General features: G+C 33.2%; 1 protein-coding gene across 1 annotated transcript in view; it reads right to left on the bottom strand.

Moving 5' to 3' along the window:
- Positions 1 to 1438: 1438 nt before the first annotated feature.
- The window catches only part of LOC142344870 (uncharacterized), a 34864-nt gene continuing 13661 nt past the window's right edge, over positions 1439 to 22641 (bottom strand). The window contains exons 4-8 of the mRNA XM_075396905.1: positions 20035 to 20778; positions 19117 to 19434; positions 10981 to 11136; positions 9621 to 9791; positions 1439 to 1936 (exon numbers count right to left, since the gene is read on the bottom strand). Of these exons, the coding sequence (XP_075253020.1) occupies positions 1476 to 1936; positions 9621 to 9791; positions 10981 to 11136; positions 19117 to 19434; positions 20035 to 20778 (1850 nt within the window). The 3' untranslated portion in view covers positions 1439 to 1475. The remainder of the gene's footprint in view (positions 1937 to 9620; positions 9792 to 10980; positions 11137 to 19116; positions 19435 to 20034; positions 20779 to 22641) is intronic.

Below are 22641 nucleotides of genomic sequence, written 5' to 3'. Positions count from 1 at the left end.
AGGTTAAAAAATTAGCCGATAGTCATAACAGACATTAGATAACAACTGAAAGAAGTGTCAAGGTTAATTTATACCTCCAGAAAAAATACTGGATCTTTGACGGGGGTCAATAAGTTCTTAGGCGTAAAGAAAGCAAAATTCAAGAAGTACATAAAAATTTTCTTATACGAAAACAATTGGCCAGAGCAATAGAGACCAAGCGCTTAACTCTGAAACCGTAATATAATCTTGTTCGGCTTCCTTTATATGTAAACGGTTTCTGTCATTAATTGAGCCTTGATTTGAAATTCTTTTATCTAAAAAAAGTGTACATAAAAATCATTTACATAGCGGAAATATTTTGAAAAGTCGCGCCCCATTAAAATCTAAAAATTTTATTGTAGGGATCCATAGCGAGATCAAGATCAGCCCAGATGTTGCTGCCCGTTTAAAAAAATACTCATTTGTTCAAATGGTTGCAAAAAAGATCAATTTTTTAACAAAATCTTTCAATTTGTCAAAAATATATATATGCATTTTGTATATTTACTGATTTTAAATTTGCAAACTGGCAAAATTACAACTCCAGAAGACTCTCCAAGCCAGTGGGTGTACAACTAGCTCGGTGTCAGCTTTAAAAGAGCGTGGCCGCAGTTTTAAGGTTTTTACTTCCAGCAAATTCAAAGCAAGTTGGCTGAAAAAGCAAATTTAGTCCCAATTTTGGTCCTAAGAAAGTAGAATTTTGAAAATTTAAGCATAAATTCTAGCCAACAAACTGGGATCGAACAATTCAGCTACCCTCCTCTATCTTTAGAGGTAAAATTAATAACACTACAGTTAACAAGTTGAACAAGTTTTTATTAAAATGGACGAAAATTAGGTAAAAATACCCAAAAAGTGAATAAAAACGGCTAAAATAAGTCTAATATTCACAAAACTTTAAACCTCGATATCTCCCTATAAAACAAGAAAATTGAAAAAATCTTTTTAATTCGATATTCTACGCTGGACGGGCTTTTTAATGATACCACTCACAACTCTCTACGATGATTATATCGATCGGCCAAAACTGCCTGAACAAAAAAACCCATTTGAGTATATAGTTCCTCCCCCAATAAAGTGGGTCGGAACAAAAAGCGAAGTATGGGTCTATTTGCTGGAAAATAATTGTTGGCGCTCGCTCAAATCGAGCCGGGCTTGAGCTCGGTTCTGAGCTCTAAGACTTAGGCTTCCCAGAATTATAGTCTGTTGTATAATCGGGTACAACAAAGTTATCGCTCGATTTGTTGCTGTAATTAAGTTTTGGCGCTGGTTTCAACGTTTAGTACTGGAAGGCACCGTTTCAAGACCGTCCCAGTTAAAGCAATGAAAACAGAAGATTCGACAAAGTTTGAGAACATTTAATAGTTCCGTTCGATATTGTATTCTAAGACATCGCAGATTGCGTTGTAGAAGTACGTTAAAATTTGCTAAGATGTAATTAACACTAACAAAAATTATACTGTAATCCAAATCAGTTTCTCCAAATAAGATTTAACTAAAACAGTTTCTGCGTTTTTCTCTCCCAGCTTTTCATCCAGAATCCAGTACGCTTTCTTCCACAGTTCCAGAGTTTTACTTGTATCCCCTTTTTGGAAATAGATCTCGCCCATATTTGCACACGCTCTGCCGACCTCCTCGCTGAAATCTCCATGAATCTCTTTTTGGATTTCAAGATCTTTCTTGAAATGATCGAGTGCTTTGTCAAATTGGTTTATGGACAAATAACATCTACCAATTTTACACAGTGTTAATGATAGTTCGGGGTTGTTTGTGGCAGGTGTGTTAGATGATGAGTTTTTGTTGCTTTTGCCAGATGGTGGTTGAAGTAATGACAGCAGATTTTCGAAGCAATCTAATGCCTTTGAGTGGTCTTCTAAGTGGAAGTAACATGAACCCAGAAGATCCAAAATCTCTTCTGAAACAACCAAACTTAACCATTAAAAGTTTGTCCCAGTAAACGTGCTATATGCAGCAATAAAAGCTTTAGCTTCATAATTGTGCGGCTCGCTAATAACGCTGGACTTTGAGTCGGCTAGGGTCAATGTTGGCTATTGTACGGCAATCTGCCGGCTATTTTTAATAGTATTTAAATGTTAAAGCTTTGATGTGAGCATAGATGACGCAAATAATCGATTTGTTCAAATACGAAATAAACTACATGCTTTTCCATTTGGTTAATTTGATGCTTACTGCTTAAAAAAGCCTCAATTTTGTTTTGCACTCTAGCATCAAAATGACATCGGCTTGATGACAAAGTTTTGTCTTATAGAACGCAAAGTGCGGTTTTTGGTGTATCCAATTCTGACTGACTGACTGTCTTTTTTGGAGAGATACAAATGTGATTACCATTGGAGAGCTCAAAACTCTTCGAAAAATTTGCTCACTTTTCAGTCTTTTTCACGTTTTGTTTCTTCAAAATATACTTAAGAGAAATTATCAAATTGGTCCCTTGACATTGCTATCAAGGTAAAGTTCAAATAATTGATAGCGTTAAGCTAAGAGAAAATTTTCGCTCCAAAAAATGTTTTCAAATTGTCTGAAGTGCAACTTTTTTCATGGCTGTCATAAAGCATAAATCCGTTCCAGTTATTAATAAAGCAACATGCCAGTTTCTTTTTATAGTTTCGTAATTATATTGCTATTGTGAAGTACTAAACGCAAAAGTTTGAATCAAATTTTTATTTTTTTTTCACAAACTGTTGCGATTTGTTGTATTTTTCAAAATCTGCTTAAACTGATTAATTTAAATTTTTTTTTACATTCTGTGCTTTTTCATTTGGAACTTTATTATGAGTTGATTGCAAGATAAGCAACCTTGTCAGCACATCAGTTTTAACATCTTATTCTTTCAAAATTTTTAAACAAAACTTTCCAGCTACAACTGGTTCCAACAAAAACGGCTAATTTGTTGGAACCAGTTCTCAAATACACTCCTTGGCAAAATAAATTTCTTTGCTGTTAAAATTAAGCCCCATGAAACTACAAAAATTTGCCAGTGACGTTTGGAAAGAAGGCGACGTAGTTAAGTCAATTAGTTCCAACTAGTTTTTAAAATTAAATACGATAATTAACACTTGCCGAGTTTTGGTGCAAAAAAAACTTTGGATTACATAGTTCTCTTGTCTCTCACATGGTCATGTTCGACTTAGTTGTTGTTTTGTCCTTTTTTACACATTTGATAACTAAGTGTCAAGTCGGAACCTCTATCTTGTGATCACAATGGTATTTATGGATCAAATTTTAAAAGCTAGTAAATAACTGCAACGAAAATTGAGTTAGAGTTCTTTTTTTTACAAAACCTTTAGCGCCGAGTTTTGGCTTAACAAGTTTTTTAAAAATTAAAAAGCATTTCTGCATAGTAGTATAGATGTTAGCTTCATCTCGGGTCTGTTGTGTTTAAATGAAATTTTTTCTTTTTGTTCCGACCCCACTTGGGGGAGGAACTATATACTCAAATGGGTTTTTTTTGTTCAGTCAATTTGGCCGATCGATATATTCATCGCAGAGAAATGTGAGTGGTATCATCAAAAAGCTGGTCAAGCGTAGAATTCAAAATTAAAATGATTTTTTTGATTTTCGTTTTTTTCGAGGAGTTATCGAGGATTGAAGTTTTGTGAACACGGGATATTTGCTCACTTATAGTGTCATTTTTCTTCAAAATAAGATATTTTCTATAAAAATTGTATTTCAAACTTAAATTTCTTGCCAAAAAATGGACCAATTTAGTGTTTCTAATAGACTAAAGGCTATAAAAAGACTAGTTCTGGTCTCATAGGGAGCTTCAATATTAAAAAAAAAAATTCGAAAACTTGTTGAGAGCTCTTTTTTAATAAAACTTATCTAATTTTTTTTTGCTTTTTTAAGTTACCTAGAGACAAGTCACTTTTCATATGAAGGTTCGGTTAATATCAAACCTCCTTTACAGTCAATTGAAGCCCAATGAACAAAAAAATCGTTTTCAAGGAATTGCTCATGTTTTTTTTAAATTCGACTCTTGAGTTTTCGTAATTTTAAATGAAATTTTGAATTTCTTTTTGGGGTTTGACTAATTTTTTGGAGTCTTATGGCATGGAATCAATGACTAACAGTGCAATATTTTACGTATTGAGATTTAATTGAGCATATCTAGTGCTTTGAGTTGACAGCTAATGGCTGTTAAGGCTTAAAAAATAATTTTTCGAAAATCTTGAACATTAACCAATCATAAACGTATTATCGTGAACTGTAAGTCAGTCTCTGTAATGATAGCACACTCTTCCATCCTACTGTAACCAAGTTTGATCTAGCCGGCGGTTTAATCAGTTTATTTTTAGTAATATGACTTCAATGACACCAGATTTCAAAAAGTTTTGTAAATTTTTTTGGATGTTTACTTATTATTGATTACTTTTGAAATCTTATCACATAACCCTAAAATTGACATTTGCTATTGGCTTCAAGAAGACGTAAAGTGGATCACAGATAAATTTGTCAGAGAAAAGCTTATGGTTTCAAATGGCTTCGACCTTTTCTTCTCGCACTTCTCTACTGAATTTTTGGCTTTGCCTGATTTTGTTGTTGTTTTCATAATCATAAGAGTTGTTGTGATGTCTTATTGATAACCTATGCATGACAAACATCCCAATACTCCTATTGACGCATATTTGAGCGTATTTATTGACTTCCGTTGAAATTTATTGAATTTAATGGCTGTTTAAAATTTAAATTTTTCGAAAATTTTTTTTTGAACCTTAACTACTCTTAAGATTTTTGTGAACTGTTATTCAGTCTCAGTATTGATAGAACCCTTTTGCTTTCTTCTGAAATTAAAATAAATTTCTTTGGCGGTTTTATCTTCTAACTATTGATTATATGACTTCATAACACACGAATTCAAAATTTTTAAAAAAAATTTTTTGTTTATTTTCGTATTATTGGTTACTTTTAAACTCTTATCACATTATCCAAATATTATACACATTATCCAAATATTATTCTAATCTCATTGACTTGGAAGAGACATTCAGTGGATCACAGACAAAGTTTTCAGAGAAAAGCTAATGGCTTAAATGTCTTCCAAATTTTCTCGCTTTTTTCTACTGAATTTTGGTTTTTGCATGTTTTTGTTGTTGTTTTCATAGACTTAAGACTTATTGTGATCTGTTAATGACCATCTATGCATAAAAAACATCTTTTTCCTGTCATCGTGTTATTTCTGAGTTAAGTTATTGACCTCCGTTAAAAGCTTTTGAGTTTAATGACTGTTAAGACTTTTTTGAACCTTAACCGATAAACTTTTTTTCGTGGACTGTTATTCAGTCTTAGTACTTACAGCATCTCTTTTTAATTCTAATGCAGGCAAAAGTAAGCTGATTAGCGGTTTTATCTTCTACCTATTAGTTTTAAAAACCTCAATGCCACTAGTTTTCATATTTTTTATTAATTTTCGGATTCTTTTTCTTATTTTTGGATTCTATTGAAATCTTATCACATTATCCTAATACTGATAGTTTCCAGTGGTTTAGGGAAGACGTTCAACGGATCATTTATAAAGTTTTCGAGAGAAGAACGTATGATTTAAATTGCTTCGGCAGTTTCTTCTGAAACTCTTATACTGAATTTTTGGTTGTTGCCTGTCTTTGTTGTGTTTTTCAGCTTCAATAACTTGTTCTAAGGTCTTATTGACCAAATATGATTGGCCAACAAAAATGTTATCCCATGGAGGCATAACTTGGCGTATTTAGTGGATTCCTTTGAAAGCTAATGAAATTAATGGCGTTGATACTACGAGTTTTCTCAAAAATTTCGTAGTTCTAATGTATTTGTTCAAATTTGATTTTTTGGAACTATATTGATAAAAAAAGAGGAAACCCATTGCTGTTAAAAAATTAATTGAACATAGAAAAGTTTCCAGAGAAAAGTTCATTTTTTAATGCCTCCGACACTTTTCTCGCGTGTTCTTTAGGTAGCCGTAAATTGCTGACAAGTCTCATAGGCTTGTTATTGAGGATTGAATTAATGATTTTAACCGAATCAGTTAATCAGTCTTTAGCCTTTAGTCTTAAAGTTTATGATATACATATTAAAACATTTTTCAAACTTTTCAGTTTTTGTTGTTCTTTTCGTCAAATTGTAACTTATTCTCATCAATGAGAGGTCACATCCAATTACGTGTGTTGCAAAAAATAACATATCTACTGATATTATTTGTCACAGATGCTTTGTTTGTTGGACAATATGCGTTTTTATAAACGTTTTTTGAGTGGTCATTTGCGCTTCTTTTTCTCTTCTTTGAGAACAGTCGCTTAGTAACAGATCCCAATGGTTTACAAATGTGGCCCAAATAAACTTATTTATTCTCTGAGTATAATTTGTGCAGCTGAATTGGTAGAAATAAGAATTGAATTAAAATTACATATTATTCAGACAATAGCTAATGATTTTAATGGTAGCAATAGTTTGTGTTTTCGCAAATTGTTTCTAATTTTTTAGGTTTTTCTTTAGTTCGTTTCTTAGGCTTAAACTACCCAAAGACAAGGCTTTTGGGTTTTGTAGTATTTTTTAGTAATATATCAAGGATTATTTAGTTAAAAGCTAATGTATTTTAAGACTTGAAATTTCTCGGTTTAAAAATGTTGATTAATTTTGAGTTTCGCCTCATTGATCGTTCTCTTTTTTGACTTGTAACATAGTCTCATTAAGAAAATTTTCCGTCGGCTGTATAGTTAGGAGAAATTAAATTTTAGTAGTTAAGGTTTTATCTGACTGCATATTGACGTTGTTATTATGTGCTTTTAAATTTAGATTTTCAGTTTTGCCGTGAAGTTTTTGTTTTTGCTAATTTTTTTGGTTGTTTTTTGTCTCGTAGTCTCTTTAAGGTCAGATCTCTTTGGCGCTGTAATAAGGCATGGCATCATGTAATTCAATTAGTAGATGGGTTGTGTAAGGATTGTTTTAAACTCAAACATCTAATTTTGTTATTTCTTCGTTTGGTTGACAATTAAGTCAAAAATGTAGATGAGCTCGGGTCGGAACATCATGTGCGAACGCACATTAACGAGCCGCCTTGTTACCTTCTGCGATCAGTAACGCTTTTACCAACTGTTTTTGCTTATAAATAGACATCGCTTATATCTAGAATCTATGAAATTATATGGTGCAGCCAATTTCTGTTGTTGGTGATGTACAGGAACCTGCTTCGAAGGTTCAAAAAAGGTAATTTTGGGGAAAAAATCCTGAATTTTTGAATACACAAAATTTCTATTTTTCATTTTTGCTAATATTCAACTCACATCCCAAATTTCACGTCATCCTAATCCCAGAAAGAAAGAATTAATGCGTCGCTGTGATCCAAAAAGACCTTCTTTTATAGTCAAGGCCAACGCACGAAAAGCTTTTGTAAAAAAAACTGGACAAAAGCAATAAAAGGTCTCCTAATTTTCAAATATTTTAGGCGTTAATGACTTCAATATTAATAGCTAGTAGGTAAAACTTTTAAAACCAGAAACGGTTTAGTAACAAAATGTCCCTTTCAAAAATTACCGAAGAACCTTAACAACAGCAAATATTGTTGGAGATTAGTTGGTTAAAGCAAAACCAATAATACCAATTTTTTTTCTAGATTCTTCAGGTTTGCCTTTTCTGTTTTTATAATCAAGGATCAAGTTTGTTTAGTGAAAGCAGTACATTGCATGAGCCTCTGTTAATACTTAAATTAAAGTGGACATGACCTGACTTCAAGAAGTTTAATATAAATAAGTTTGACAACAGTTTTTTCCGTGCTTGTCTTTAACAAGCTACTGGTCAACTTGGTCCTGTGGTACCAGAAATACCGTGTAATTAAAAAAGCTTGGTCCCTCATCTGAGGATAAGTTTTCAGTTTTTGGTGAAGTTTGTTTCTCCTTTTGTCAATTGAAAAAGAAACTTTTCATGTGTCTCAACATCATCTTTATTATTTCTATGAGTGAACTCGCGGTAAAACGTCAAAGTTGAGAAACTTACTTCCAAATTTTTATTAAGGTATTACTCACCAAGCGAGCAAGCGAAAACATAGCTGGCAGATTGCCAGAAAATAGTCGCAATAGATTCGTAGATCGGCAGTCTAAAAAAAACAGTAAAAAAGAAAGACGAAAAAATTTGTCTTTTCATTGAAGGCTGATCTGGTATATTTTGATTAAAAATCTGTATAAGTTATTGCTGCCTCTATTAGCTGATCTCAAATAACCTTCATTTAGAGTGACACACACCCATTTGACCGTATCTCTTTGAATTAAAGTAAATAAAAGTCAATTTCAAAGTGAGGAAGTCATTTTTGAGAGTGAGGTAAGTCAATTGTGACCAAAAATTTAACCACGCGAATGAACAAAAAAACTTGCTCCACTATGAGCGAAAAATTACGTCACGCATGCAATTCAGTTGAAATTGCATGAACGAATGAACAAAAAGTGGCTGTGACGTCATATGGTCGTAACAAAAATCATGACGACGAAATAAAAAAACATAGCAGGACAAATCCTGACGTACAATTCAAAGAATTTTCATTGACTAAACAGAAAACTAGACCGAGAACAGACTATAAATGGATTGGGAAAACCATTTACAAAAAAATCTGATCCAAAAAATCGAAAAAACAGTAAAAATCAGAGTGAAATTGCCTCGTGAACAAAAAACCACTACCGAGAAACCGAATTTTTGTTCAAACACCGTTTTCGCACTCTACTTTAAAATTAGAGCGAAAAAAATTCACGCCGCAAAACCACTCGCTTTTTCGCTCCATTTCCTGTTTCGGCGTGACCAAAATCACCACTCCAATTTGACTTCAAAAATCTTGAAAATGTGTGAACAGATCTTAAAAAAAAAAGACAGCGCCCCAATACAATTCAAATTCTTTGAATTGTAAAAAACCAAGAGAAGGCCAATAATAGCCTCAGCTATCGCTGTGCGGCTATTAATCAACTATTTAACTGAGGAAAATTTTTGGATAATTTTAAAATTTGAAATATTGTGATCATTGGTGCTTTGACTAAAAAAGACTAATGTATTACTCCGATGAAAAACCATTGCCCTTTTTCTAAAAACCCGAATCAGCTGACGACAGCAATCCAAACAAAGGAATTGGAACATACAAGATACGAACATTTGATTTGTTTAAATCAAGTACCCATTTCCCAACAGGGATTCATGAATGTTGAAACACGCACGTGCACCTAATAAAATGCCAAAAGTCTGCAGCTTCAGGAGTTAAAATGCCAGAAGTCCTTACATAAATAACCGGAAGTTGACCTTCAATGACCTTCCTCATTTTAAAACGCGCAAGTTGCATGTTTTGAACAAGGTTACGTCACTGCAAAAAAATCATTTTGACATTCTGGCCTAACAGCTCCAACCTACGCGCGGTTCTGGATGAACGCCGGAAGTTCTGAGTGACAAAATTATGGCCTAATCCCGAAGCAGAATTCGGCCGCTGTTTCAGATGTTTTTAGTACTCATTGGACGCGAACGAGTTAATTCATCAGTAAGTTTTGCAGCGGAACGATGCACTTTTTCAAGATATAAATTTTGCAAATTTACTTTGATAACCCAAACCTTAAAATCTGAGATAAAATAGCATGAAAACTAACTTTTAAGCTCAATGTCGACACTCTTCACAGAATCCATGAGAGTCAAAGCTCGTGACAATTTTTCCTCAGCTTTCGTATACTCCGTGGCTTTGAAATAGATCCGACCCATTTTCAGGCAATTGTCTATCTGTTCCAGAACAAAGTCATCTCCACTCAGAGGCCGATTCCTCTCTTCATTACACAGCCAAATGAGGAAATCAAGGTTATTTTAAACTTTTTGTTAACTGTATTTCGTCTCTAAATTTTGCATTACGATGCAGAGGTATACCCCAAAATTTCCGCCTTAGTAAAATTGGCTCGAAAATTAGATACAATGAACGAAATTAGGAGACATCCTTTGTATCTTAATTTTCGCAAAAGGGGTTCCGCCAATTTTGCGAAATAAAAGAACATTTGGTGCGAAAAGTAGGTAACAAATTTTGTAGCATGTTTCCGCTCAATTTAGGTATCTATTATTCGCGCGCATTTTGAGCATGCAATAATAACTTTAATAAAGGTTTAATTAAAGCTTTCAAAGCTCTAAAGTGCTTTAAATACATGCAACCACAAAAACTGTTTTTTTCCGAAAAATCCCCCGGACATCAAAGGCTTTGTATATCAATGTGGGACTGGCCGAGTTTAATAAGTAGTAATAAATAGTACTAATAAGTAGTAATAAGTAGTAATAAAGTACTATAAGTAGAAATAAAGTAGTAATAAAGTACTACTAATTGTAATAAGTTAGGCTTAATTAAATAAGTAGTAATTAAGTTAGGCTTAATTGCGGATTTTATGCGAAATTGAGCTACATTGCGTGCGAAAAATCGATACATAAATGGAACGGATGCGTGTTACAACTCGCGCGAAAAATAGGTTAATAAGTTTGTACTTGTATTTCGCGGCTAAAATTAGGACACTTTTGCGAACACGGGATACGATATTCCGTTCCATTTTGCCGGTTTCTGCTAAAGTAGCTATTTTCCGCAATATTGTTCCACTTTCAATGTATAAACATAGTAAAAACGAACACGAGATACACGCGTCGGGCATATCTGCCCGTGACGAATTGGGTATACCTCTGCATCTTAATGTGTGCAGTTTTGTACGTAGATTTTGCTATTACATCAGTTAAATGTAATAAGCAATGGAATTTCAAATGTTGGTCTTGAAAAATTTCTTACTTTCAGCGACCATAACTATTTTTTGTAAAATTCGGCAAATTTTAATGCTCGCATTCAAAACCGTTATTGGCCTATTATTTTAAGGTGTATGATTATTAATTAAGGCCATATGTCACCGTTGGAAAGGCGAAGTTCTGCCCAAAGATTACTTTAACTGCCATTTTTTTTCAATGTTTGGTTGTGTAATGATTCATGTTTACTCTTCAACTGTTGTGCCTTCTCGTCAGCTAGCTCCAAATGGGAAAGAGCTTTGGGATATTCTTTCTCACGCAGATATAAATTCCCAATTTTCTGGTGGATGTCTATTAATTGGGAATCGGATACAGAATGAAGGCTATCCATTGCACGCAATGATTCTGAACAAAAAACTGATTTGTTTATTGTTGTTGTTTTTAATATAATCAGTGCTTTGTTATGAAAAAGCAACGTGATGCGTGTTTATTGTTTATAGGGAGAGATAGATCGCACGGTTGAATCATTGCAGCAAATTCGGCTGACAAGATGAGATAAAGATAAAGAAATAAGATACAGATAAAGATAAGGAAAATAAATAAGATAAAGAAATTTTAACCTAAAGTTTTGTGGAAAACAGGCGAATGTCAATTAAAACACGGTACCTTAAAATCCACCTGAGTCTATTTTGTACTCAAGTGTCCCTAGAAATTGATGTTGCGTGATGGAGGCTTACAAAATTACAGTCAAAAATATTTAAAAATGCAACATTAATATTTGCAGCATTTGAAATGAGGTCCAACAACCAGATCAACACTTCTGGAAATTTTTCTTTGCCATAGCTTTAACTTATTTAGAATAAAGCAAGAAATTTTGCATTTCCTCTCCACTTTTTTCACCGTAAAAGTTGCAAAATTGGGGGATGGGTCTGAACTGATATTCTGTAAATGCTTTATTTTGTTTGACTGTATTTTCGCAAGGAATCATTATATTAAAACAATTGCTAGGAACACTTGAGATCTTTTTAGTTCACTCTACAAATTTTTAGTTTTTGAACTTTTTAGTTCATGCTAGAACTATTTAGTTGGCTACAAAAATGGTTTTGCCTAACTGAGCTTTTGCCTATTATCCCGCGCATTTATTTAAGTCAAAAAACGTTTCAAGAAACAGATCAAAACAGGGGAAAACGATTAAATAAAGAAATGCGCGATGTGAATGGTAAACAATACAACAATAATTACGAGCTACAAAAATTTGTGTAGAATTTTGAGCAAATTTACCTGTGGATTTTAATTAAACAAATGTGGATTCTACTGATTTACTGTGTAACTTGAGTACATGATAATACGAAATCCTGTAAATCATTTGAAAATGAAAATGATTAGAATCAACATTTTTTGTATAATTGAACAAAAACAGTTTAATTTAATCGCATTGTTTCCATTGGAAAATTAAATGATTTCACTTCTGCTACTCCTGAATTGAAATTTCTGCAAACAAATTTCGTTTAATCTTTTTACGAATTTTTGGTGGAAAGTTCGATAAAATAAGTTAACGGCGACAAGTTTTTCATATGAGCTGATTATTTTGCAGATACTGGTTTTTGACGATCATTCAGAACATATGGAAGAATTCAGAATATGAAGTACGGAAAGATTCATTGATATCAATTTCTCAAACTATTTTTGCTCTATTGTGGTCAAAATCTTGACTTCTATTAAATCTTCTTCTTTTCTATACATGAAGATCTAAACTCGATTATGGAGTACAATGGTCACAAATTTTAATTAAATTCGTGAAACAAAGTACGTTAATTTTTTTGGGAAAATCTAAGTTGTCTGCTAAAATCTTGACAATATGAGTTAATATCTGATTATTTCAATTGCTCATTCGGTTTCAAGTGCTTTGTCCCTAATCTTGCTCTGACAAGAGCAGAACTTCTGAACACTAACTTTTTTGTTGATTCTGAACAACATAGTGTTTTTCCTTGGCAGTTCTTCTGCGTAATTTCAGGAGGCTTTCTGAAAATACTAACTACACGTTGCATAAAATATGTTCAAAAAAAATATTTTTAACTTTGAGATCGCAAAAAAACTCCAATATAGGTCTTTATTCAAATTAGATATCTCAGGGAACTTGAACTATAAGGAATTTGAAGACAGCTTGCAAATACGATATAACGGCGCCAAACTAAAAAATCAACTGCGACAATAATTAATAACATTTACCATTGCAGATAAAGATTCAAATTTTATAACAATTCAAAACAAGCCATTTTTACCTTGATAATTTTCACATGTTTCCTTGGATATTTCGAAAAATTTTCGATTTAAGAAATCCATGGAGACATAAATCATATAATTTTAGTATATTATTAGCCACATAAACTAAGAAGCGGACTTTTTTAAGCTTAGTCCCTCATTTAAAAATACAAACATAAACCGACTAATGTCGGAAGAATTTCTCTCTAACGACAGGCGAAGCAATTTAATTCAGGGGCTGTAGTCTAGATAAAATTTTCTTTATGGGTGCAAAAATTGTTTACCATGCTGTTATTCGAACCATTGATATTCCGATCCCTCACCAGAAGCACTGCCCACACGGCTATCTGGCCCTTCTTGTTCATATGCTGCAATCACTTTTATTTTAGCAACAAGCTTTACTTCGGAGTGAAAGCAATAGAGATTACTCAAAAGTGAAGAACGAAAGCGCGAAAAAATCACTTGAGAAGTCAAAGAATGTTTTAGAAAATTGCAAAATCGTCAAGCAAAAATATTGCATATAAAAGACCAACACTTTTACAATAATTGCTACGAACGTCGTTCGAGAGCAATTAAATACAAATTGAGTTGATCGTGCTGACACCTATCAATTGAATATTTTTTTAAAAATTGATTAATTAATTGTATATTTTTCTCATTAATTTTTTTCAGTTGCATATTTTGTATCAATTAGAGAAGAATGATGATTTCAACACTGGATGATTCTATTGTTTGCTTTATGATAAATTTCACGATATTGCGCAATTTAGTTCTGTTCTCCTGTGTTAAGCTGTTTTTGTTATGGAAATTTTATAGCACATCAACAGGATTCGTTTTTCGTATTCTTGTTTCTGTTTTGCAAAGTGAATTCTTTGTTGTAATCTTTCAATGCAGCTTGTGGCCTCGACAGGCACCATTTGAACTAAGACTTCATAATTACTTCCATAAAAAATAGAGACACTTTTTTTCCACTGGAGACAGAGAGAAACAGGGAGAGAGTTCATCCTGGTCTAGCAGGGATAAAAATGCAGTTGCTTCAACGAGGACTTTGAAAGGTTATTTCCAAGTAAACATTATTCAAGTTAAAACGGAGTATGAAAATAATAAATTGTTCAACATAAACTTACTGCTTCACGCTGCAGCTGTTTACTCTCGATTGTCCCCTTTTTCCTATTATTTTCCTAAATTAGGAATTTTACTAAATTACTCTTCTCAATTTTTCTCGTCTGAAACTTCAACATTATACAACTGTGCAGCCCTCCCTAGTTCAGAAGTTCATTTACGAAAAGACACTGGGTCAGAATTACAAGTGGTCTCGATCATGTAAATGTAATTAAGGTAGGGAAACTCGCCACCCCCCCCCCCCCCACCAACCCCCCCCCCCCCCCCCTCAACTTAATTAGTCTTCTGATCTGGGTCGAGGTGTCTTTATTTGGAGGAACTTTATACTCAAATGGGTTTTTTGTTCAGTGAATTTTGGCCGATCGATATAATCATCGTAGAGTTTTGGGGGTGACTGTATTTGACTGTATTTTCACAAATTGACAGTATTTTTGCAAGGAATCATTATATTAAAACAATTGATAGGAACACTTGAGAACTTTTTAGTTCACGCTACTTTTTTTAGTTTTTGAACTTTTTAGTTCAGGCTAGAAATTGGTTTTGCCTAACTGAGCTATTGCCTAATATCCCCCACATTTATTTAAGATAAAAAAGTTCGAAGAAACAAATAAGAACAGGGAAAAACAATTAAATAAAGAAATGCACGATGTGAATGGTAAACAATACAACAAATATAGCAAACAGATTGCCAGAAAATAGCCGCAATAGCTTCGTAGATCTGCAGTCTGAAAAAAACAGTAAAACAGACCACAAAAACTCGTCTGATATGTTATATTTTGATTAAAAATCTCAGTTTTTGCTGCCTCTATTAGCTGCTCTCAAATAACCTTCATTTAGAGTGACACATACCCATCTGACCTTATCCCTTTGATTTAAAGTAAATGAAATTCAATTTCAAAGTGAGGAAGTCATTTTTGGGAGTGAGAAAAGTCAAATGTGACCAAAAATTTAATCACGCGAATGAACAAGAAAACTCGCTCCACTAAGAGCGAAAAATGACGTCACGCACGCAATTCAGTTGAAACTGCATGAACGAATGAACAAAAAGCAGATTTGAATGGTTGTGACGTCATATGGTCGTAACAAAAACCGCGACGACGAAATAAAAAAAACGAAGAGAAGGTCAATAATAGCCCCAATTATTGCTCTGCGGCTATTAATAATTACGAGCTACAAACGGGTCCTAGAATTTTTGGAGAATTTTTAGCAAGTTTGCTTATGGATTATAGGTGAGTTTTTGTTGTACATGATTTAATCACGTGTTTCCTATTCAATAACATTGAGTGCCAGTAATATCACATCATAATGCTTTGAAATATTGTTATAGTTTCAACCCCCTTTTTATTGGGGAGGGAGGAACTTTATACTCAAACGAGTTTTTTTGTTCAGTCAATTTTGGCCGATCGATATAATCATCGTAGAGTTTTGACTGCGATCCTTAGAAAGCTCGCCCAGCGTACAATATGGAATTAAAGATTTTTCATTTTCCCTTTTTACAGGGAGTTATCGAGGTTTAAAGTTATGTGAATGTTAGGCGATTTTCCGTTGTTTATATTCACATTTTCCGTTGTTTTGAACAAAATTTTCATCAATTTTGCTGAAAATTTGTTTAAATTGTTAACTGTCGTGTTTTTGATTTTATCCATAAAGATAGAGGAGGGTTGATGAAATTTTCGGTCCAGGTTTTTGGATAGAATTTTTCAGAATTCAAACTTTTTTTGTCAAAATTGGGACCAAATATGATTTTCAGCCCACGTTCTCTAAATCTATTGGAGAAGCCACCTTAAAACTGCGGTCATATTCTTAGTAAGCTCAAAAAGAGGGCTAGTTGTACTTTAGGAGGGCTTTAAGAGACATCTGGAATTTTAATAAAGTTTTTTTTGTTTTTACTGTACTGAAAAATTTTGTTGAAAAATTGATCTTTTTGCAATCATTTAAAAGAATGAGTGGTTCCATAGCTGCGCAGCAATATCAGGGCTGATCTTCATCTCACAATTGATCCTTACGGTAAAATTTTTCTTTGAATTTAATGGGACGCGGCCCATTTTCTTAAAACCACTTTTGCATTTGGAGTTTCTGATGTAAATTACTGACAAAAATTTTACATCCGGGCTCAATTATTGATAGAAACTGTTTACAAAAAAGGAGGCCCAACGACGGCGTTCATAATCAAACTGCGGTAATATTCTTTGTAAGATCGAAACAAGGGCTAGTTGTACCCCGCTGTCTTTGAGAGTTATCTGAAAACATACTTTTTCTCCAATTTTTGCAAATTTAGCCCCAATAATTATACAAAATGCATTTTTTGTTTTTGATATACTGAAAAATGGTGGTTAAAAATTAATCTATTTCGCAACCAGTTGAACAATCGAGTGGTTTCTTAGCCGCGCATAAATATCAGGGCTGATCCTGACCTCAACGTTGATCCTTAGGTAAAATTTTTTAGAATTTAATGGGACGTGGTCCAATTTTTTAAAAACTTTTCCGCATTTATAGTTTTTGTGTGTAAATTACTGACAAGAATTTTGTATCAGAGCTCAATTATTGATAAACACTGTTTACAAAAATGAGGCCCAACAAACATATATTATAGTGTCAGAGATAAGGTCATATTTTTAAGGCTCTGACAATTGTATTCGTAAAAATTTTTGGACATCTTATGCTTCGCTTCCGTTTGTTAAATTTTTATTAGTCCAATGACTTAGTTTTCCCAATCAATGATCCAATTGGCTTGTTTAGGAGGTTAAAGTGAACCTTGACAATGCTTTCAGTTCTTATCTAATTTCTCTTATGCCACTATTTTATTTCATTTATCTCATTTTCTGCTGTAGTCTATGTAAAATCAGGCGGAAACCCGTTTCCTTTGAGTTATAAAAATGTCTGCAACGGTTTCATATTCAATTATTGGTTTCTTGGTTTTGATACTACGTCTTGGTTTTGTTTCTATTCAAATTATTGAACTATTGATAGGTCCAATAGAAGGAAAACAACGTTGACAAAAAACACAACGTTGAAAAAAGGCGTTTCTGGCTAAATTAATTGTTTTGTTAAGTAGTTTATGCTTTTGGGCTGGGACAGTGTTCTCTTGCAAAATGTGGTGGATTTTATTTTGTTTTTGCCCATGTTTGTCTTTTTTTGTTGTTGTTGTACAACATATACCTGATAATGATACGTCTCAAATGCTTCCCAGGAATTTTAACTGAACTTTTTTGAAAATTTCAGTTTGTAGCTAATTGTTTTAAAGACTTTCAAATTAACAATTTTTTTCTATAACTGATTTTTTCCAACTGTTTTTATTTTGCTTTCATTTTCGTTACCATGTAACTCAGTCTCACTATTAAGAAGTCTCAACTACTTTTGTTGATTCAAAAACTTTTTTGCTGTTTGTTAAATGTTTTGAATAATGGCTCCGACTATTTAGTTCCGACAGTTTTTCGAGATTTCTATACTGTTCATTGTTTACTTCAATTTTCTATACCGTTATTGTTATTTTGTAGTCTCGTGACTTTGTCTCATTCATAACAGGCCCAATTGACTTTCTGAGTTGTTGCAATTTAGTTCATCTCTTTTTATTTAAATTTTATGCTTCTTATTACTTTTGAAAACATTTGTTTACAAGACATTTTTTGATTTTTGAATTTCGCCATTTTTTAAATGGTTTTTCGGCCGATTTGTCGCTTAGTCTCTGTGAAGACAGGTCGCAACCCGTTTCCAATGACTGAGATTTTTTATATTTTTACATTTTAAAAGATTTGTTTTCTTTTCAAATTATAACATTTATTGTAGGATACTTTGACTTTGAAGTATTGCGCAATTGACCCTGTTTTAAAGCTCTTAGTGAGGAGTTTATGGTTTTAACAGATTCACTGCCATTTTGTGCAAGTTTGATTGAACTTTTTATTTTTTCCGGTGGTGTTTTTTCATCTTTTTGTAGTCGTATGACGTACACTGGATAATGACGGGTCTCAATTGCTTCCTATGGAGATTTAAATCAACATTTCAGTGATTTCAGTAATATCTAATGATATTAATCACTTTAATATTATTTGTTCTTAAAAAAGACGTATTTTTGAAATTCGCACTTTTTGCTCTTTTTTGTCGACCTGTTAGCCGGTCGCATTGAAGACAGGTCCCATATCTTTTCTTATAAAGAATAGGTCAATTTGTTCTGTTTAGGTTTTATTTGGTGCGAGTTTAAATTTTATGATTTTGTTGAATATAGTCATCGAGTTTTTTATCGTAATTAATGTGTTATTTGACTTTTATTACTGTCCTTTTCTAGTAGGTTCATCGGCCCTCTAGCGTGGGATTTTTGTATTCCATTACTGTTTTGCTGAACGATGTTTGTTTTTAAAAGTTTTCAATCTCTTCGTAATATAGTAGCCAGTTAAGTCAAGAATGCGGATGGGCGTGGTCGGAATTTTATGTGCATACGCACATTACCGAGCCTCCTTGTTAAATTTCTCAGGTGAAGCTACTCTTTTTGAAGCGCGTGTTAAGTGAAGCTATTCCTTACATAGATATAGAGGATTCTATGTCTAAACAATGGTTCTCCAAACATAGCATTTTCAATCGCCAAAACAACCCTCGTTAATTCCTGACCATATAAGGCCATCTAACATTTCTCACTGTCAATCATGCTGCAACCATAGGTCAACATCTCGAAAACTTAAATTCCTAATGTTCACTTATATTATCAATCATATACCAAATTTTTGTATGCTCAAAAGTACAAACTGTGGACAAATGTGACGGATATTTCCAAACTATCTCTAATTTGAACTAAATTCGCCCTACTGTCGCTGTTTTCCACACACGCTTATAATTCTAATCTTAAGACATGAGCCGTGAAAACCCCGAAAAAATCAAACAATTTTTCTTAATATCTTGTACGTTTTATGGCGTAATGGGTCCAGAAGTCATTATTATTTTGATTGCAGAATTGCACACTAGAATTATGCATTTAAATTGACTAGAATTACATCTAGAATTGTATCTTACCTAAATAAAAGGCCAATGCCACAGAGTGATTTCCAAAGTTGTTCAGCTGTAATTCCGCAATCTTGAATGCCACTTGTGAACTTTTCCTGCTTTTTGTTTCCCCCTCCTCTTCGCCAGATTTCAAAGTGTCCAGCGACTTCTGGTAGTACTGCAAACACAGTTCCGTTTTTTGTTCACGTTCCAGAATTTCAGCAATCTTTGATTCTGTTTCGGCCACTTGAATGTGCTGTGATCCGAATATTGTCCTCTGGTTTTCGAGTGCTCTTAGGTGATACTGAACTGCGGAGCCAGAATGTCCAACAACTCCACTCATCATTCCTGGACAAAGTTACTCTACTTCATACTGTAAATCTGTACAATGTACATTGTTTGTTTGTTTTTGTTTACTTGGCTCACACAATACACGGCGACCACAAAAGAATAGCTTTTGTTCAAGCTATTGTAGCGAAAAAATTTGTTGAAAAAATTTATTTTGAAGGCCGGCTCAATGAATTTAAATGCGTAGAGCAGTGATAATAATATTAATAAATAAACTAATTATTTTAAAAACAGGGAAGGCAAACGTGCCAAAGCTCAGATTTGTTCCCATTTAACTGAAATAAGGATATATCGGTAAAATTTCAGAATTAAAATCTTAAACTTTATAACTGATAAAGCCCTAAAATTGTTTATACAGCTATGTCTAAAACAATAGAAACAATCGAATATTTCTTTTATTATTATTATTAGTGATAATTTCCATGTAACAATTGCATGTAAGATCATTATATTGGAATTGGTATTGTATTTATACCATCTCATAATTATTATCCATTTTTCCATTTTTCGTACTAATTCAATAATCGCTGCTTATCCGCGTAAAACCCCGTAATTACCCCATAAAAATTTAATTATAAATTGGTAACTTTACGGTCTTACCTGCGACGTTACTTTGTAACTGCTGAAGCTGGGTCAAGTTATAAACTGTTGTTGAATCTAGTACAAATTCTTTTGCTAAATTATTGGCTTGTTCCAATTTATCGTCGCTTTCATTCCAGGACCATTCTAGGTTAGAGCCTTCAAACTCTGAGTTTGGGTAATGGGAACCGTCTGTCACAGCAGACAACTCGCTCTGTGATTGTTTATTCGCGTGATCAGGTTGTGATTTCTTTTCACCTGGTTGAACTTTGTCTACTTCTTCACGGTTGCTGTTTACAATTTCTACATAATCAGACTTCGGTTCGCTTTCGTTAACATTCTCTATTAAATTTTCGACATTTGTCGGTTGGTCAGTTTCTGTGTCTGATTTATTGACGTCATTAGTTTGTTCACCTTTTTCAACTTCTTGATCATGTCCAGAAATTAATGTTTCATGTTGGCGAAAATGTTCCTCGACAATTGCAGCTGCGTTTAGACCGTTACCCAGCTCTGTTAAGATATTTTCCCCAGAGCTCTGGGAAACGTTATCATCTTTATCCTCTTCTTGCAAACTCGAGTTTTGTTCTTCTGTATTCTGACCCTGGTTTTGAGTCGAAGTACCGGTGGTGTGATCTGTTTTCAATTTGTCAGTTTCATCTAGGTCCGAGCTTTGAAGTTCCAGTTGCAACGTCACGATTTCTTCTTGATCCGGCGCATCATCATCATTGCCGTCGGCAACTTCGAACTCGTCATCCGCTTTTGCGTCTATTACGTCAACGTTTCAAACTTGCAAGATTAGTGTTAGTAATGCAAAACTCGTGGACCATCCTCCCCCATCTAGAACCTTTATTGCCTTGTTATTTTATAATCCCAAAATCAGGGCGTAAATTTCTCTATCTACAAAGGATTAGGGCAGAAACAAAAGAGATCTTTCAATTCCTTTTGGTAAATACTTTATATTTGATTTTACTTTGGTCATAAATTTAAAAATATGCCTTTTGATCATAAATATAACTTAAGAATATAAGTTTTGCTCATAAACTCGGATTTCTAATTTAAATATAACCTTCTTAACAAATTTATTTGTCTCTTTATTTCGTCTATTTCGAGAGGTCGAAGAACTTCTAAGTTTACATTTGAAATGTTTTTAAAGTGACGCAACTGTTTTAATTTCAACACAAAATGCTCTTACGTCATAGCAATCGCATCCTCTTTCTTATTTTTCAACCCATAAATCGTTTTGTTGTTTACGCGTGCTCTTTCTGAAACAATTACAAATCCGGTATACTTTTTTATCAGACTAACCTAATTCACGAATATGTTAGATGTTCAATTTTTAAAAGGTTTTCTTAGATTAGAACAAGGTTACCTATCTGTATGCTTACTTTTAATGCTGATCATCAATGTCTCCATATTCTGAACTGTTAGCGAGGTTTTGTTTCGTTCTTTGTTTTATCGTTTGTGCTTTATTCGTGCCATAGCTGGTCCAAAAAGAGCGAGGATAAGAGAAGTCAGAACATTATTTATGATCGCACTAACTTCAGTTTCCTAGCGATTAACTTTTTGTTGAGCAGAAAATCGTAAACTATTGTTTAGTTGATTATCCTGTCTATAGATAGCACGTGCATCCTAGAATATGGAATTAAAAAGATATTTTCGATTTTCGTTTTTAACAGATTTAATTTTTTGTGAATGTTGAACAGTTTTTTTCACATTTTCCGTAATTTTTGTAAAATTTGGATCCATTTTGATAATATAATTTAAAATAAGCTAAAAATTCTGATGGCAGAGTGATTTTGTTACCGTTAGATATAGAAGAGCGTTGCTGAATTGTTTGACTACATATTTTTTTGGCTAAAAATTCAGATAACACTCAAAATTCAGACAATTTTCATCAGAAGAGAAATCCGGCACCCTATAAAAGTCTTATGGAATTAAAATTCCGCTTGTCTTTTGCGAATTTAAATCGATAATCATAAAGAATGCATCATTGTTTTCTTTATTTTTGAAATATTTCACATAACAATTGGTATAATTCGCAAATATTTGGGAAAATTGGGTGGTCTGTTGGACGTGCAACAAAATCAGGGATAGGTTTGATTTCATAATGGAGTTTTACAATCAGAACTTTTTTTTGGTGCTGCCTTTTTTCAAATATATTTTGCTTTGAATTTTTTAATGTTGATTACTGACGAAATTTTCAATTCACGGCTCCAATAATGACAGCTCCCATTTACGCAAAAATTCGGCCAAAGGAAGATATAGATTGTTTTCAGAGAACCTAATGGTTATGGCTTTGAAGAAGAGTTTTAGTAAACTTTAACTGAATTCTTGCTTTCCCTTTATTCTTTTTTCTTTTTTAGTCTGATTACTAATTCGAACTAATCAAAGAACCAAATGGCTTCCTCAGGATTTGAAGGTGAATCTCAACACTGCATATGGTTGTTATCTTATGTTTCTTATGACACTGAGTTTATTTGTTCTGAGAAAAATTCAGTGATTTTTTGAACTTATCAAGATTTTGATCATACGAATCTTTGTGGCGGATTTTTAAAAAAATCTGCCTCGGTTTTGATAAAAGGAGTTCTCATACAAAACTTGTCTTTTTTGCATAAATACACATCATTG

The sequence above is a fragment of the Convolutriloba macropyga genome, chromosome 8, assembly GCF_964194025.1.
Source record: "Convolutriloba macropyga chromosome 8, txConMacr16.3, whole genome shotgun sequence".
Classification (NCBI taxonomy): Eukaryota; Metazoa; Xenacoelomorpha; order Acoela; family Convolutidae; genus Convolutriloba; species Convolutriloba macropyga.
The sequence above is the reverse complement of the archived record's forward strand: the minus strand, read 5'-3'. Positions and strand labels throughout refer to the sequence as shown.